Genomic DNA, 16,454 nt, shown 5'->3' with positions numbered 1-16,454 from the left:
GTTTGTTAACTGTCAACCAGCTATTTATAGAAGAACATTTAAAATCATTTCAGCAGTTACAACAGATACATGGCTTGCCCTCCCAAGACCTTTTTCATTATTTTCAAATAAGACACTACATAACTACCAATAATGAATGGGAAATGATTAGGAGATCCCCCACGGAGATGGAACAATATTTTATCAATTTGATGGGGAAAAAAACATAACTCCAAAACACTGCATATCTAAAATATATAAAATTTTGCAAATAAGTGTAATGGAAGACACTGGCTCTATTAAAGGAAAGTGGGAGCTAGAGGCCAACATTATCATTGGAGAAACAGATTGGGAGAAGAGTTTTATATCTAGTCATAAAAGTACCAATAGTCCTACTTATAAGGAATTTGATTGGAAAGTAAAGGTTAGGTTTTTTAGGACGTCAATGGTGCTGGCTGGCCTCATACCCTCATGCTCACCATTCTGCTTGAGAGGCTGTGGGGAGAGTGAAGACCATGCTCACATTTTTTGGGACTGTCAGTACCTGCAGAAGTACTGGACGGATATAAAGGAGGAAATTTATGTAATTTTATGGGTGAAATTGCCCTTATGCTTAGCATATTATATATTGGGATGTTTTTTTGTTTTTTTTTTCCATTCTGTATTTTCTTCCCAGGAGAGGTTTTGTATTTAAATGTTCTGTTTATACTTGAGCATTCAATGCTTACGTGGGCAATGACAGAAAGAAACGGCCTGCCCAGAGAGAAACGGCCTGCCCAATCTGAACCCGAATGGAGTTTTGTTATTGAACTTCTGTGCAAACCACAGTTTGCCCATAACAAACACCATGTTCAAACATAAGGATGTCCATAAGTGCAAGTGGCACCAAGAAATCCTAGGTCGCAGATCAATGATCAATTTTGTAATTGTATCATCAGATCTGCAGCAGTATGTTCTGGACACTCAGGCAAAGAGAGGAGCTGAGCTATCAAATGATCACCACCTGACGGTGAGTTGCATTGGGTGGCAAGGGAGGATGCTGGACAGACCCGGCAAACCTAATCATATCGTGAGAATGTGCTGGGAATGCCTGGCAGAGGTCCCAAATCTGCAAGATCTTTAACTCCCACCTCCAGCAGAGCTTCGACAGCATTTCGAATGGACCACGTTCTGCACCTCCATTGTTGAGGCTGCTGTTCAGAGCTGCGGCTGCAAGGTGGTTGGTGCATGTTGTGGTGGTAATCCCTGAATTAGATGGTGGTCACCGGAGGTGAAGGGAGCTGAAGAAGGTGTCCTATTGGGCTTGGTTAGCCTGTGGGGCTCTGGAGACAACTGATAGGTACCGGCAGGCCAAGTGGAAGGCAGTTCGGGTGGTGGCCGAAGCAAAAACTCGGGTGTCGGAGGAGTTTGGTGAGGCCATGGAAAGACTTTCGGATGGCCTTGAAGCGATTCTGGCAAACCGTCAGGCAGCTCAGGAGGGGAAAGCAGTGCTCTACTCACATGGTTTATAGTGTGGGTGGGGCGCTGATGACTTCAACTGAGGCAATAGTCAGGCAGTGGAAGGAATACTTCAAGAACGTCCTTAATCCCACTGACACACCTTCTGCGGTGGAAGCAGTGTCTGGGAAAGAGGGGGATGACTCACCCATCACTGGGGGTGAGGTCACGGAGGTGGTTAAACAACTCCTTGGTGGCAGGGATCCTAGGATGGACAAGATTCACCCTGAGTTCCTGAAGGCTCTGGATGTTGTAGGGTTGTCTTGGTTGACACACCTCTGCAACTTCACGTGGAGATCTGGGGTGGTGCCACTGAATTGGCAGACAGGGGTGGTGGTCCCCATCTTCAAGAAGGGAGACCAGAGGGTGTGCATATAGTACCTGTGACACTATTATTTGGGAGGCCGGATGGAAAGCTCTGGATGTGACCCACAGGCCGCCAGTTGACATTCAATGACTTAGAGCTTATTGAACAGCTGGTTTGATGAAGGACTCCCACCAATTGTTTCCCAGTAAAGGTTTTAATGGTGATTACAGGAACAAGTGGTGCTGGTTTGGACTTTCACTCCATCTGAACTCTCTGTAACTCTGTATAACAGCTTTGCCTGTGCACTTCGCCGTGTGTATGTAGACATACACTGCTGCTGTTGTGTTATCAATCTTTTTGTTGTAAAACTCAGGCCTACACGGGCTAAATGTTGTAACACTTTTTATTCACACACGTGCTGCTTGATAAGTTTCTGTTGCGGGTCTATATTTAGCCGCAAATGTGGGTGAAACGCTCGTGCTTACATAGTGATTAACTCACTTTGGAGAGAGCTTCACTCCAGGACACAAGGTTTATTACTCTTTGAGTCAGCTCTTCTAGTAACCAAACGTATTTCATATTGCTGCATTGAACCTCGATTGTAGTGGGAAACATTGTGGTTTGCATGTATATTTGTGCCCTGGTGCATCTCCATTTTTCTGCAATCATGATAAATGATGGAGCTGATAAAACTTGATCAGGTGTTGGTTGTACTGAAGAAAGACAACTCTTTCATTTACAGTAGAATTTTTAATTTTTTTGTTTTGTTTTTTCCCCTAAATGTATTAAGTATACCTCATGTGGTTAAACCATATGGGTTTAGTGAAGAAATGGTGTTTATGATTTTTAATCTGTTTGAGGAATATCATGTCCTGACTGAAACAATTAAATGCAAGTTATAATACAGGGTGAACAAATGGGTTAACAGTATTGACTCCGTACTGACAAATGTAGCCTTTAATGATGAATCAGTCTTTATTAGTTGGCTATGTACCACAGACCTTCAAGGTGGCTGTAATTAAACCTCTGCTTAAAAAGCCATCACTTGACCCAGCTGTCTTAGCTAATTATAGGCCAATCTCCAACCTTCCTTTTCTCTCAAAGATTCTTGAAAGAGTAGTTGTAAAACAGCTAACTGATCATCTGCAGAGGAACGGTTTATTTGAAGAGTTTCAGTCAGGTTTCAGAATTCATCACAGTACAGAAACAGCATTAGTGAAGGTTACCAATGATCTTCTTACAGCCTCTGACAGTGGACTCATCTCTGTTCTTGTCCTGTTGGACCTCAGTGCAGCTTTTGATACTGTTGACCATAACATTTTATTACAGAGATTAGAGCTTGCTATAGGTATTAAAGGTACTGCACTGCAGTGGTTTGAATCATATTTATCTCATAGACTCCAATTTGTTCATGTAAATGGGGAGTCTTCTTCAGACAGTAAGGTTAATTATGGAGTTCCACAGGGTTCTGTGCTAGGACCAATTTTATTTACATTATACATGCTTCCCTTAGGCAGTATTATTAGAAAGCACTGCATCAATTTTCATTGTTATGCAGATGATACTCAGCTTTACCTATCAATGAAGCCAGATGACACACATCAATTAGTTAAACTGCAGGAATGTCTTAAAGATATTAAGGCCTGGATGACCTCTAATTTCCTGCTTCTAAATTCAGATAAAACTGAAATTCTTGTTCTCGGCCCCACAAATCTTAGAAAAATGGTGTCTAACCAGATACTTACTCTGGATGGCATTACTTTGGCCTCCAGTAACACTGTGAGAAATCTTGGAGTCATTTTTGACCAGGATATGTCCTTCAATGCACATATTAAACAAATATGTAGGACCGCTTTTTTGCATTTGCGCAATATTTCTAAAATTAGAAACATCCTTTCTCAGAGTGATGCTGAAAAGCTCATTCATGCATTTATTACTTCTAGGCTGGATTATTGTAATTCATTATTATCAGGCTGTCCTAAAAGCTTTCTGAAAAGCCTTCAACTGATCCAAAATGCTGCAGCTAGAGTACTGACAGGGACTAGAAAGAGAGAGCATATTTCTCCCATATTGGCTTCTCTTCATTGGCTCCCTGTTAAATCTAGAATAGAATTTAAAATTCTTCTCCTCACATACAAGGTCTTGAATAATCAGGCACCATCTTATCTCAAAGACCTCATAGTACCATATCACCCCAACAGAGCACTTCGCTCTCAGACTGCTGGCTTACTTGTGGTTCCTAGGATACTTAAGAGTAGAATGGGAGGCAGAGCCTTCAGCTTTCAGGCGCCTCTTCTGTGGAACCAGCTTCCAGCTTGGATTCGGGAGACAGACACCCTCTCTATTTTTAAGATTAGGCTTAAAACTTTCCTTTATGATAAAGCTTATAGTTAGGGCTGGATCAGGTGACCCTGAACCATCCCTTAGTTATGCTGCTATAGGCCTAGTCTGCTGGGGGGTTCACATAATGCACTGTTTCTCATTCACCTTATTTACTTTGTTTATACTCCACTCTGCATTTAATCATTAATTGATATTAATCTCTGGCTCTCTTCCACAGCATGTCTTTCTCTCCCCTCAGCCCAACCGGTCGCGGCAGATGACTGCCCCTCCCTGAGCCTGGTTCTGCTGGAGGTTTCTTCCTGTTAAAAGGGAGTTTTTCCTTTCCACTGTCGCCAAGTGCTTGCTCATAGGGGGTCGTTTTGACTGTTGGGTTTTCTCTGTATTATTGTACGGTCTTTACCCACAATACAAAGCGCCTTGAGGAGACAGTTTGTTGTGATTTGGCGCTATATAAATAAAATTGAATTGAATTGAATTAATGGACTGAATTAAACTGGATTATGTGTTATATCCCTCCAGTATTGTTAGTGGTTATTTAACTAGCAAATTGGGATTGTCCAGGAAAAAGAAAAGAAAGTGGGAAAAAAGTGTTCATTACTCTGCTGCTCATCAGTTCAGCACACACCTGATATCAGCTTCACAAAGACTCACCATTGTACTTGAACTCCATAAAGCCAAAAGGACTGTTAAAGTGTGAAAGTCGATTCCACTCGCTCATGTTGATGTTGTCTTTGTGCAGAAACAAGCGTATGTTGGGAAGAAAAGCCTCCTTGAATTTCTCATCTTGAGAGTTTCGCAGAGACTGAGCACATGTCTGAAAATCATAAAAATATTAAATCATGAAATAGGCTACGATGATGGACTTGAACAAATCAAGAAACAGCAAATGTAATGAGACAAGAAGCCAAAAAGGGCAGATTAATAGATACTGACAAACAGTTTAACAGACTTCCAACAACAATTACCCCAATAATCCTGTTGGGTGTGAAACACAATTTCTCAACTTTCAGATACAGTTTAAATTTTTCCGATAGGACAGTAATGCAAAGTGCGTTTGATCAAACATCTCAGCGGTGATACGCTCGGTCTTAACCAGCTGTTCACAGCAAGTAACGACAGGTAACAGGTGTATGAGCAGCGGTCACTCGCAGCCCTATTCCAGGAACCAGGTTCAAAAAACTCTGAGTTTAAAACGAACTCTGAGTTGATCAACTCTGAGATCAGCAACTCTGAGTTTCCAGAACAGCTGATCAGAGCTCAATGAACTCTGAGTATGTTCACCCTGAGTTAGCACGTGCGTGAGTATGGAAAGAAAGCCATCATCAATAGAGCTCCGATACCAGGATTCACCATGGCAACGGGTAAATAAAGAGCAGAGCCTCATGATCGCACGTGTCAGTGTGAAGCATGACGAGTCATTTTAATCAGCCTGGCCCACTCTGTCATCATCATTATAGACAGAATAAAGGTTTGTTATACAATATATAATTTTATTCTTTCTTTTATAATGTCTGCTGTCATCATTTAACCAACTTGAATCTTCATCAGATGCAGCTGAATACTAATTTTACACCTGTGTACCTGTGTATTAGTTTCTGAAACAGAGACCCCGGGGGTGCAGCTGCTCTCATCTAAGTTTTTTATTTAATAAAAACTCTTTTTGCTGCACTTTATGGCCATGTAATTGAATAATTATTCAGTAAAAACTGAATCTATTGATGGAATATTAGCAACCTCACTTCATTCATTTTTTCAACTGAGAATTTTATTATATCTGCCATTAATGGATAAAAATGAGTAATGAGATTGAGAGAAAAACTACTTTAATGTTCCCAGTTTAACTGTTTCTAATCTGATCTAACGTCACCTTCACTGATAGATGACAGCTCTCTGACAGTCACAGCAGAGATGTTTCACTGAGTTATTGTTAAAGGTCGGAGGTCAGTCACAGCTTCATATTTAGCTGAAAACATGCAGGGCAGCTTTCCAAGTCTTTAATGAATATGAAGTTTTAACAATAAGTGTAAGCATTATACACTCCTGATCAAAATCTTATGACCAGTTAAAAAATTGCAAGAATTTGCATTTTGCACTACTGGGTCTTAAGAAGGTTCTAAGTAGAGCTTCACAATGCTAAAAGAAGAAATTGGCGCAAGAGACAAAAACTTTTGAGCAGGGAATTTATTGAAAACTGCATTTACACTCAAACATGATTTTTTTTAGCTGATCAAAAGTTTAAGACCATAGCTCAAAAAAAAAAGAAAACCTGAAAATCCCCTCTAAACAGAAACCAAAGTGTCAAAAAAAAGGACTCAGTAATGAGTAGCTCCACCATTCTTGTTGATCACTTCAAACAATTGTTTAGGCATGCTTGATGCCAGTGTTTCCAGGAGGCTAGTGGGAACATTGCTCCAAGTGTTGAAGATGGCTTTATGAAGGGCATCCACTGTCTGGAACTGATGTCCATTTTTGTAAACTTCCCTTGCCATCCATCCCCAAATGTTCTCAATCAGATTTAGATCAGGGGAACATGCAGGATGGTCCAAAAGAGTGATGTTATTCGCCTGGAAGAAGTCGTTTGTCAGACGGGCATTGTGAACTGCAGCATTGTCCTGTTGAAAAACCCAGTCACACAGAGGACATCCACATAGCCAGCTGCTGTTTGACGCCCCTGCACAACCTGAAGCTCCATTGTTCCATTGAAGGAAAAGGCACCCCAAATCATGATGGTGCCCACTAATAGCCTTAATTTGGGTAGAGGATCGTCCCGTGTCTTGACGGACAGCCAATCGGATCCTGCGGCTCAGTGCTGGTGAAATTTTTTTTGGGTCTACCACTTGACTTTTTTGTTCCATAACCCTGAGGATCATTTTAAAAATGCAAAATGACTGTCTTACTGCATCCAACCTCAGCAGCGATGGCATGTTGTGAGAGGCCTTGCTTATGCAGCTCAACAATCCTACCACGTTCAAAGTCAGTGAGCTTTTTGCTTTTGCCATCGGGAGGTCTTGACAGTGTAAAGACTTGACAGAGAATGACATGGAATCCAAACTTTTGCACAGCTTTTGGCTTTTAAAGGCTATGGTCTTAAACTTTTGGACAGCTGAAAAAATGCAGTTTTCAATAAATTCCCTGCTCAAAAGTTTTTCTCTTGCACCGATTTCTTCTTTTAGCATTGTGAAGCTCTACTTAGAACCTCCTTGAGATCCAATAGTGCAAAATGCAAATTCTTGCAATTTTTTAACTGGTCTTAAAATTTTGATCAGGAGTGTATAAGTATGTGTTCTAAAGTGTTTTGAGTTAGGGTTTAATATTTTTCCCGAAAATGACATGAATCAAATCCCGGGAAAAGACGAGCCATTTCCCGGGAATCCCGGGAAAAAGTGTTTTTTAATTTTATTTTAATTAGGCCTTCTGTAGCCTGTGTCGGGCTTAACCTATTTTGATATTGTAGAGGTAGCGTTCCAGCTGTGTCCTGTTATGCCCAGTAGGGGGCAACGTTGGCTAGTTTAATGCAATAAAACCTACATTTCGGCATTCGAGTGCTCGAGCTAGGCAGTGTTGTATCGTTCCTCAACACTCCCTTAACAAATATAATTCTAATATTCCTGCATTGTACATAGAATTATACCAAGCTATTTTACAATTGCTGGTGCAAAACAATACGGTTCATCTCCACAGCACTGATAAAGGCTCAGCCACTTGCGCTGTCGTGCACACCGTTCCACCAGTGGAACGCTGTAATAGTCATTGAAAAGTTAACTACCGTACTACACTATAATATGACATAACACAGGGCCTTCTGGCAACAGCAAATTTATAACGCCGTGTCTAAGGGTTAAAGTAGGTTCGCTGTGAATCGTCTTTTGAAAAACTGGCCAATCCTTATAGCCTAAAAAATATACATTTTACTCAACTCCATTTTAAAAGCGAAATATGTTAAAGTAATCTATTTCATGATACTTTCTTCACACATTAGGCCCGTATCCTAATTCATAATTGTTAGTAAGCGGCTGCAAACAAGGAAAAGAAACACTCGAAGTTAAACAGATATTTCTTTATTGTTCAGGGCAGGCATATTTTATAGGCTATATAATGCAATATAACAATATATAATATAAAATTATATAATACAAATTACCTTAGGCTAAACACATTGCCTACAATTTCAACAAATTAAAGAGGAAAAAAGTACAACTGTGTAATACCTCTATTAAAACGCTTGACATGAAGGCTGCAGCCTTAAATGGAGGCTGAACGTGCCTGAAATGAACAGTAGTGCTTTTCGCATTAAAAGAACCCTTCTCTCAATATTTCCTTAAATTTAACATTCTGAAGCTTTCTTTTCTTTCTGAAAGTGTGCTTTTAAGAAGCAGAGAGCATCGAGAGATTCTGCGCTTAAGCAATTTTGGAGTTTAGTGACAAATTTTTTCCCGGTTTCCCATCTTAACGTTTCCCGGGAAGCAGGAAATGGTTCTGATCGCATTTCCCGGGAATCCCGGGTCCAGGGATTAAATCCTATTTTGAGTGGTGAGTGAAACTAGAAAAGCACTAATAAGTGCCAGTGCATCCCCACTGAAACCTAAAGATGATAACCAGACAGGACAGCTGCTGAAATAACAATCCACGCTGGTGCTGGTGCAGTATGTTGGGGTAAAAAGGTGCTGCAGCCCCGCTGTCCACGAGGCACGACAGGGCAGATTTCCTCCAATAAAGCAAATATTCCTCAGTGCAATCATACTGATTATGCACCTCATGCCTGTAAAACACAGTGACGTAGCGCTGCCTTACGTAAAATATTATGCCATAGAGGGTATTTGGTGTCCATAAATACAACATGTGTGCCGTCATCACTTTTCTGTCAAAGATGGTGGCGACCTTGTGTTTAAAATTGCTTCCAAAGCAAGGATGACGTCCCATCACACAGTGTCCACTCCAAGGCTGTGACCCTCCACAGGAAGCCTCTGCACATCCAAAAACAGAAGCTGCTGGCTGTTACTCAGTATATTCCCCCTGCACGGGATGCTCCTCCAGGTGCCTCCCCATCCCAAACCAACCAGGAGGATAGCGGTTTGACTTTACTCATGAAAAAGGAGTTGAAGAAGTTGTTTGAGGACTGTAAAATGATTGCTGTGCTCCAGAACAGCAGCAGCAGTGCTGAAGACATGATGACTCTCAGGCACAGGTTTTACAAACACAACATCACTGTCAAGTTCTTCCCTAACCAGGTGATTCGGTCATTCCTGAATGACTCCATTTACTGCAACATGGCTCCTCTGTTCATTGGCCCAACTGTTGTGTTTGTTAGTAAAGAGCCAAAGGTAAAGGAGATGCTTAGTGTCAAAATGATTGAGGAGATTTAACTTTGTTAACAGCGTTTTTTATTTTAATGCCAGCCTGAAGACGACAGCTTCACAACATGTCTGCGTCTAAGAACACCAACAGGTGGAGCCCGCGCTGCAACAAGTGCGGCATCCAATAAAGTACATACATTGCAAAACGCACATTCATTCATCTGAATGATCTACGCCAGGGATCCTCAAATCCAGGCCTTGAGGGCCGGTGTCCTGCAGGTTTTAGATGTGTCCCTGATCAACACACCTGAATCAAATGGCTGAATTACCTCCTCAGTATGCAGTCAAGTTCTCCAGAGTCCTGCTAATGACTTCTATTTTTGACTCAGGTGTATTGAAGCAGAGACACATCTAAAAGTTGCAGGACATCGGCCCTCGAGGCCTGATTTGAGGATCCCTGATCTACACTGAGGACTCTGAGCGGCAGTCCGCAGATCACACTCCTAGGAGCCTGCATAGACAACATGCTACTGAGAGCACAGGGCATCGAGAGCTACTCCAAACTCCCGTCAATGACTGTCGTTCAGAACGAGGTGATCAGCAGGCTCACCGTGCTGACCTCCCACGTGTCCTCCCTGCTGCAGCACCACCCGGCCCACTTGTCACAGCTGCTCCAGCAGCACATCAAACAGCTGAGCTCGGGCAGCAGCGCAGAGGCGGCTCCTAAAGCAGAAGAGGAGGACGTTTCTGGGCTTGGTGTGTTTTTAATCTGCAGCAAAAGAAACAAACTGAATGCTTTGTTTGAATTTGGCATCAGTCAGACTTTTAAGAGCCACAAAAAGAGGCAGTTTAACTGGTGTTGAATGACGCAATGAGCATCCACCTTTAGGAGCAGATGTGACTGGTTTCAGCACACCTCCTCAGCCTAGAGGTGTCTGGAGTTACTGGATAAATAATGCTAAACATTGGCTTTATTTAAGTGTTTAATAAATGTTGTCAACTCTTACTTTGGCTCATATGGCTCCAGTCTTTGGTTAGAAGTGAAACATCTCTAAGATGGGGAAAGGCTGGCCTCTGGTAACCTTTTCAGTGTCAAACTGAACCAATCACATATTCTCATCAGTGGGTGGAACAGTGCTTCTGTTTTCTCAGCACATTTTTTGCTTTATTGTTTAGTACAGTGCCAGATTTGAGTGTTACTGTGACATAAAGTGCGTTAAAAAAACAAACAAAAAAAACAGCTGCAGCCAAAATAAACACAAGTGTTCACAGATCTGATGAGTTAATCTGCAGATTACAGCAAACCTGCATAGTTTATTATGGCTTGTATTTGCTCAGGTGCCCACTTGAACACCGCACCTCTGCACAAGAGCATGAAAGCTGCAGTGCAACGTTTTGATTTGAGAATAAACAAATTTACATTAAAAAAAAACTTATTTTTTTAGTAGGTAGGTGCTCGCCTTGCAGCCGCAGGGTTGCTGGTTCGAGCCCCTGTCACTGCACTGCATTGTGTCCTTGGGCAAGACACTTAAACCACATTGTCTGCATGACCGCAGATGCTCATCTCTGGAGTGATCTGGAACAATCATTTCGTTGTGTGCCTTGTGTATACAATGACAATGAGTTGAATCTAACTTCTAAATATTAACAAATAGGAAGGCCATAAGGTCGGTAATTTCTACTGTTAATAAGGTTGTATGAGCACACTTCAAGCTTTGATGAGTCCATTTAAACCCTTTGCTTCAGCTTGAAAATGAGTGTTCAGAGATGAGTTTGGTTGGATTCACCCTCCACTGCAGCCCCGCTAGACTTTCAGTGTAATTCCAGCTAATGCGGATAATGCACGGGACACAGTGCCTATGGTGCACGCTGCCTACGACGCACAGCCCTCCTTGGATTTGGAGCTGCTGTCACCCACTGGTAGGGAGGGCGCGGCAGGTGAGATTATGTGATTACCTCTGGATGAAACATGCAGTCTGACTGCTTTTGTTTGAACGTTTGTCGATATTTTTTCAGTCGAAATTGTGATTTTTCAACTTATTAAACGCCAAGTGAGATACCTGTGGGATTAATCAGACGCAGAAGGACAGATGATGAAAGTCGCAGGTGTTTGTTTTTTTTATTGCTTTTGCAAATTAGATTTGAAAACACCACACAGCTAATGTGAAAGTCTGGGTTAAACATACGCGGAAACGCGATATAAACAAAAATTCACTGTAATTCAACGGTTATATGAATGTGTCCTCTGTGTGTGTGTGTGTGTGTGTGTGTGTGTGTGTGTGTGTGTGTGTGTGTGTGTGTGTGTGTGTGTGTGTGTGTGTGTGTGTGTGTAAACATTTGTCTAAAGTGGGAGTAGCTTCCACTTGTCACTGTGTTAAGGTAGTGGCATATCAGTGGACTCCAGATTAGACCCTGTACAGCCTTGATTAGTTCACAGGCTCAGTGGAGGACTTGTTAGCTGAGGATGTGATCAGAAAAGACTGACCACAAAAATGCACCTCTGAAGCTGTTTCTCTGTAATAGTTTATTATTTTTAAATAATTTCCTCTGATTTGGATTTCAAACAGTGATCAGCATTTATTCTGTTTCATGTAAACAGGAGTAAAGTTTTCATGTAAAGTAGCTGATCTGTATGATCTGAATCTGAGTGTTTTATTCCACATAGATTATATTAGTCATAATCTCAGCATCTTAACTGGGAGCTAGGCTGGAGCCTATCCCAGCTGACATAGGGCGAGAGGCAGGGTGCACCCTGTACAGGTCGCCAGCCTGTCGCAGGGCCAACACAGAGAGACAGACAACATCCACACTCACATCCACACTCACATTCACGCCTATGGCCAATTTAGAGTTTTCAATTAACCTAACCCCAGTAAGTGCATGTCTTTGGACTGTGGGAGGAAACCGGAGTACCCGGAGAAAACCCACACAGACACGGGGAGAACATGCAAACTCCACACAGAGAGAGAGAGAGGAATGATGATATGAGCATGTAGACAACTATTTCTTCATAATTTGTGGCTTTGTGGTTGCCTAATAAATACTTTACCACCTGAACAAATGATTCGCATGCTCTTAGTTCAAGGGGTCTGAGCTTAGATGGAAAGTCTTTGTCTCTAATAAGCTCACGGACTTGGGGTCCATCAAAGATCCGAGCTTTAAGCTTGGCATCACTTTGGACTGCCCCAGAAACACTATTCCATCACTTGATGTGGCACTAAAACTTTGTTTTTAATCTATTTACAGTCACTATAAGAAATTGCAAATTTCTGGCATTGTTGATTCTCAATAATGGCCGTTAAACTTTAGTTGATTGAATTTTAATGACCATATTTGGATTCAGCACCCCGAAATCACCCAAATTATTGCTAAATTCTGTTCAATCCTAAAATTAGAAAATCTAACTCAAGAACCTGATAGAGAAATTCTGATTATAGATTTGGAATCAACATACCTGAAATACCTTATATCACGTATTTTTCTCCAGGTAGCAAAATCATTGTTGACCAGTGTTATTGATCAGTGTGTTTTATACAGCTTTATACAGATTAGTGTGATTTAGTGTCACTACAGTAAATGGAAAATGTATCCATCTGCAGATGAATTCGCTCCTCTCTGCGCTCTGACAGCAACTTTATGAATGAGGAAATTAGACAGGTGGTTCAGGCAAAAGGGCGTGACTGCCATATCGACATAAAGTTTTCCACCACCAATTCACTGCATGGTGTGTATTACATACCAAAAGCGATGCACTTTTCACGGCTGTGAATTAGGTTTGGCCCTAACGCTGAACTTGCTGCTTAGTATCAGTTCATAACAGATAAAAGGAAGTGAAGTGCCTGCTTGTTGTCTTGCTCGTAATAGCTGTCTGACTTTGTTGTTGGCTAAAACCCACCAGCGACCAGGTTAGGTTCACAGAGTCTGTTACCCTGGTAACTGACTGAGAGCTGAAGTTAGCTCTCTTTCTGGAACAGTTTCCTTAATTTTAGGGTTAACAAACCCAGAGTTTTCAGCTAAACCTGCTTTCTGAAATCTGGCCCTGGTGTTAAAGGATTAAAGGAATAATATCAGAGCAAAGCAAAGCAAGCAGAAAAGTCCATGTCACACATGAGAACACTCCAGCTATGCCGCTCACACCCAAAAAAGTAATAGATTTTACTGTTTTTATTAAATTATGCTTACTGTTGGTCTCGGTGGAGCATCCTGATTGTAAACATCTTCAAAATCCCAGTGAGGAAGCTTCTGAAAGTCTTTTATGTAGAGTAGAGGCATGGGGGTCTCAGCTACAGCTCCATGTGTAGAGGATTTAGGTTTAACCTCTGTGTTGTTTTTTGCTGAATCAGCCATTTTTACTTGCAATCTTGTGACAAACCCAGGACGCGGTGGTCCTGATTTTAAAATATTTTTCCAGTATGCCTTGTGCCAGTCAAGCATGAATTCTTCCCATTCATCATAATCTAAATCCATGAAAGTTGAAAACCTGAGTCAGAAGAGAAATAGATAAAACATAAGAGAATTAGTAGGATAAAGCAGCGGCTCTCTCTTTAAAAAAAATTTTTTTTTAAAAAAAAAGGTGTAATTTACTGGAAAACAAATTAAATCAATGATAATTTTTCTTAAGAAAACATACAAAAATGCAACTGACCTGATTCTATGATCACATGATGATATAAAAAGGATCAAGATAACTGATGCCACAAGAAGCAGGGACAAATTCCTGAAAATTAACTTTGCCATCTCTTGCAGAGGGTTTGTTGTTCAGTTAAGTCCAGACATCTGACTGCTCTCCCTGCTGAGATTTGCTCACAGGTTAAAAAAAAAAGCCACCTGACAAGTTGTGATTGATGTGACAGGGCAGGGCTTTCAAGAAGAAAAAATAAAAAACAAATGAATTCAGACACACTCACAACATCATATTGTATTATATTATAATATTGTGGTTTGTCACACAACAAAGGGGAAGTAGTGCATAAGTAAATATGCTATACAGTATTGTGCAAAAGGCTAAAGCCAACCCTCATTCCTTTCTATAAGGAACCAGACTTCTTTGCAGGTCTTGAGCAATATTTCTCCAGGTGTATTTTATTTTATTTTTTTTGATGGTTGCTTTGTTCGTTCATTTTCAATCCAATATTTTTACATGAATATTGCCAGAGGAATGTTTTGTTTGTTTGTTTGTTTGTTTGTTTGTTATGCCACACTGATCTGAATCATCCAAGGGATGAATCAGGGTTGTGTCTCCACATAACAAACAACTTACTGAAGAAATAATTATAAATTCTATCTTTAGGCACTTTGTTATTGGCAGCCTGTCACACAACACACATAATTTCTTCTCATTTCTTTAGCTCTGTCAAGGCGGGCTGTGCGACAGGAAGAGTGTGGACCCCAATGCAGGATTCAACATTAAATTAAAGGGAATTTTAATGCTGAGTTCTCTGGCAAAATACACAGATAGTCCAAGAGGAAAATAATCTAAAAACCAAGAAACTCCAAGAAAACATGGAACAGAAGAACACACAACCATGAGCAAACAACGTAACAAAACACTGGGAAAGGCGGCATAAAATACACTGTGGACTGATTGGAAAACACAGCTGGGGAACCAACAGGAGAACCTAATCAAACTAATGACACCAAGGGAAGCAAAACTAGACACAAAACACATGGACACAAGACTAACAAGATAAAACAGGAACTGACAGCAACCAGAGATAGAGACTTGTCTAAGACACCTGACCTTGACACAGACAGAAAGGTAAACAAACACGAAGACAAGATTGGGCTTCACATGGGAGATTCAAAGGAAACAGAGATGAGACCGGGACAGGGAACTAACATCATAAACACAGAACCGAGATAAACTCAGAAGCACAAAATATCCAAAACTCAAAAGCACAAGAAAAAATTATACACAAAAGCAAGAAAAGAAATTAGAATATAAACCACCTCAAATCCAAAATCACAAAACTCAGAAATTCAAAACCCTGGTTTCAAGACACAGGGACAGTGACAAGTTGAATCTACGACAAATGCCGAACATAACACAGTTTGACAGGCAAAGAGCTGTTATGGTGGAATGGTGTGCAGTATGTCTAAAAAAATTTGAGAACACTGGACAAGTGAAGAGTAAAAGAAGATGTGGCAAGCCTAAAACAGCATCTATAGCACATGAATAGTATCTGAAATCCTCCCTAGGAGCGTTCAGGCTGTGTTGAAGAATACAGGTGACCATACCAAATATTGAATTTCAAGCTCATTAGAAATTTACAAACTCTGTTTTTGTCTTATTGTATTTCCATTTATTTTTTCACATTTCAATAAATTCCTGCACCTATTTCCCATTTTCTTAGCAAAATATAAAGAACTGGAGGATGGCTCAAAACTTTTGCAAACTTTTGTACTTCAAACAACATGATTTGCACATTAATATGCTCTCTGTGAGAACAGACCCAGTCCAGTTTGGTTTATCCTTCATGTGGAGGATAGGTGGTCAGGAGAGCAAAAACATAAACAGGTAAAAGAATGCAGGCCATAGGGGAGATCAAAAAACACACCTCACCTCAAATGTATGCAAATTCATTCTTAGCATGAAGAAAATGCAGTGACACAGTGTGGATGCATTTCACACTGCTGTTGGTGTATTGTATAGGTTTAACAAAAGAAAACAAGAAAGCAACTAAGCTCCCTTCCAAAGATTCCTTTAAATGAGGATGGACCATCAGACATTTACCAGATGATAACCAAAATGTCATTAACAAAGCCAAGACACCATCAGTGTGCAGGGTTTTCAGTCTTATTTATGCTTCTGTAGGAGATTTGGAATAATTATCACATACTGAAAAGTACAAGAGAAAACAAATCATTTACACCGCTAATGTCATACTACTATTACTACAACAGGTCATTATACTGTGAGACTGAATGGTTTTGGAGTGGACGGTCTTGTCAGCACAGATCGCTGTGTTGCATTACACTGAGTCCACCTGCTGGCAGAACAGAAGAACGTCCCCAAAGGATCAAGGAGGAACAGA

General features: G+C 40.9%; 1 protein-coding gene across 1 annotated transcript in view; it reads right to left on the bottom strand.

Moving 5' to 3' along the window:
- LOC115798426 (alpha-N-acetylgalactosaminide alpha-2,6-sialyltransferase 1-like) overlaps window positions 1-13,767 on the bottom strand; it is a 30,152-nt gene extending 16,385 nt beyond the window's left edge. The window contains exons 1-2 of the mRNA XM_030755275.1: window positions 13,603-13,767; window positions 4,778-4,940 (exon numbers count right to left, since the gene is read on the bottom strand). Of these exons, the coding sequence (XP_030611135.1) occupies window positions 4,778-4,940; window positions 13,603-13,767 (328 nt within the window). The remainder of the gene's footprint in view (window positions 1-4,777; window positions 4,941-13,602) is intronic.
- Window positions 13,768-16,454: the final 2,687 nt, after the last annotated feature.

This window comes from Archocentrus centrarchus, chromosome 19 (assembly GCF_007364275.1).
Source record: "Archocentrus centrarchus isolate MPI-CPG fArcCen1 chromosome 19, fArcCen1, whole genome shotgun sequence".
NCBI classification, from domain to species: domain Eukaryota; kingdom Metazoa; phylum Chordata; class Actinopteri; order Cichliformes; family Cichlidae; genus Archocentrus; species Archocentrus centrarchus.
This window is presented reverse-complemented; position numbering and strand designations above follow the sequence as displayed.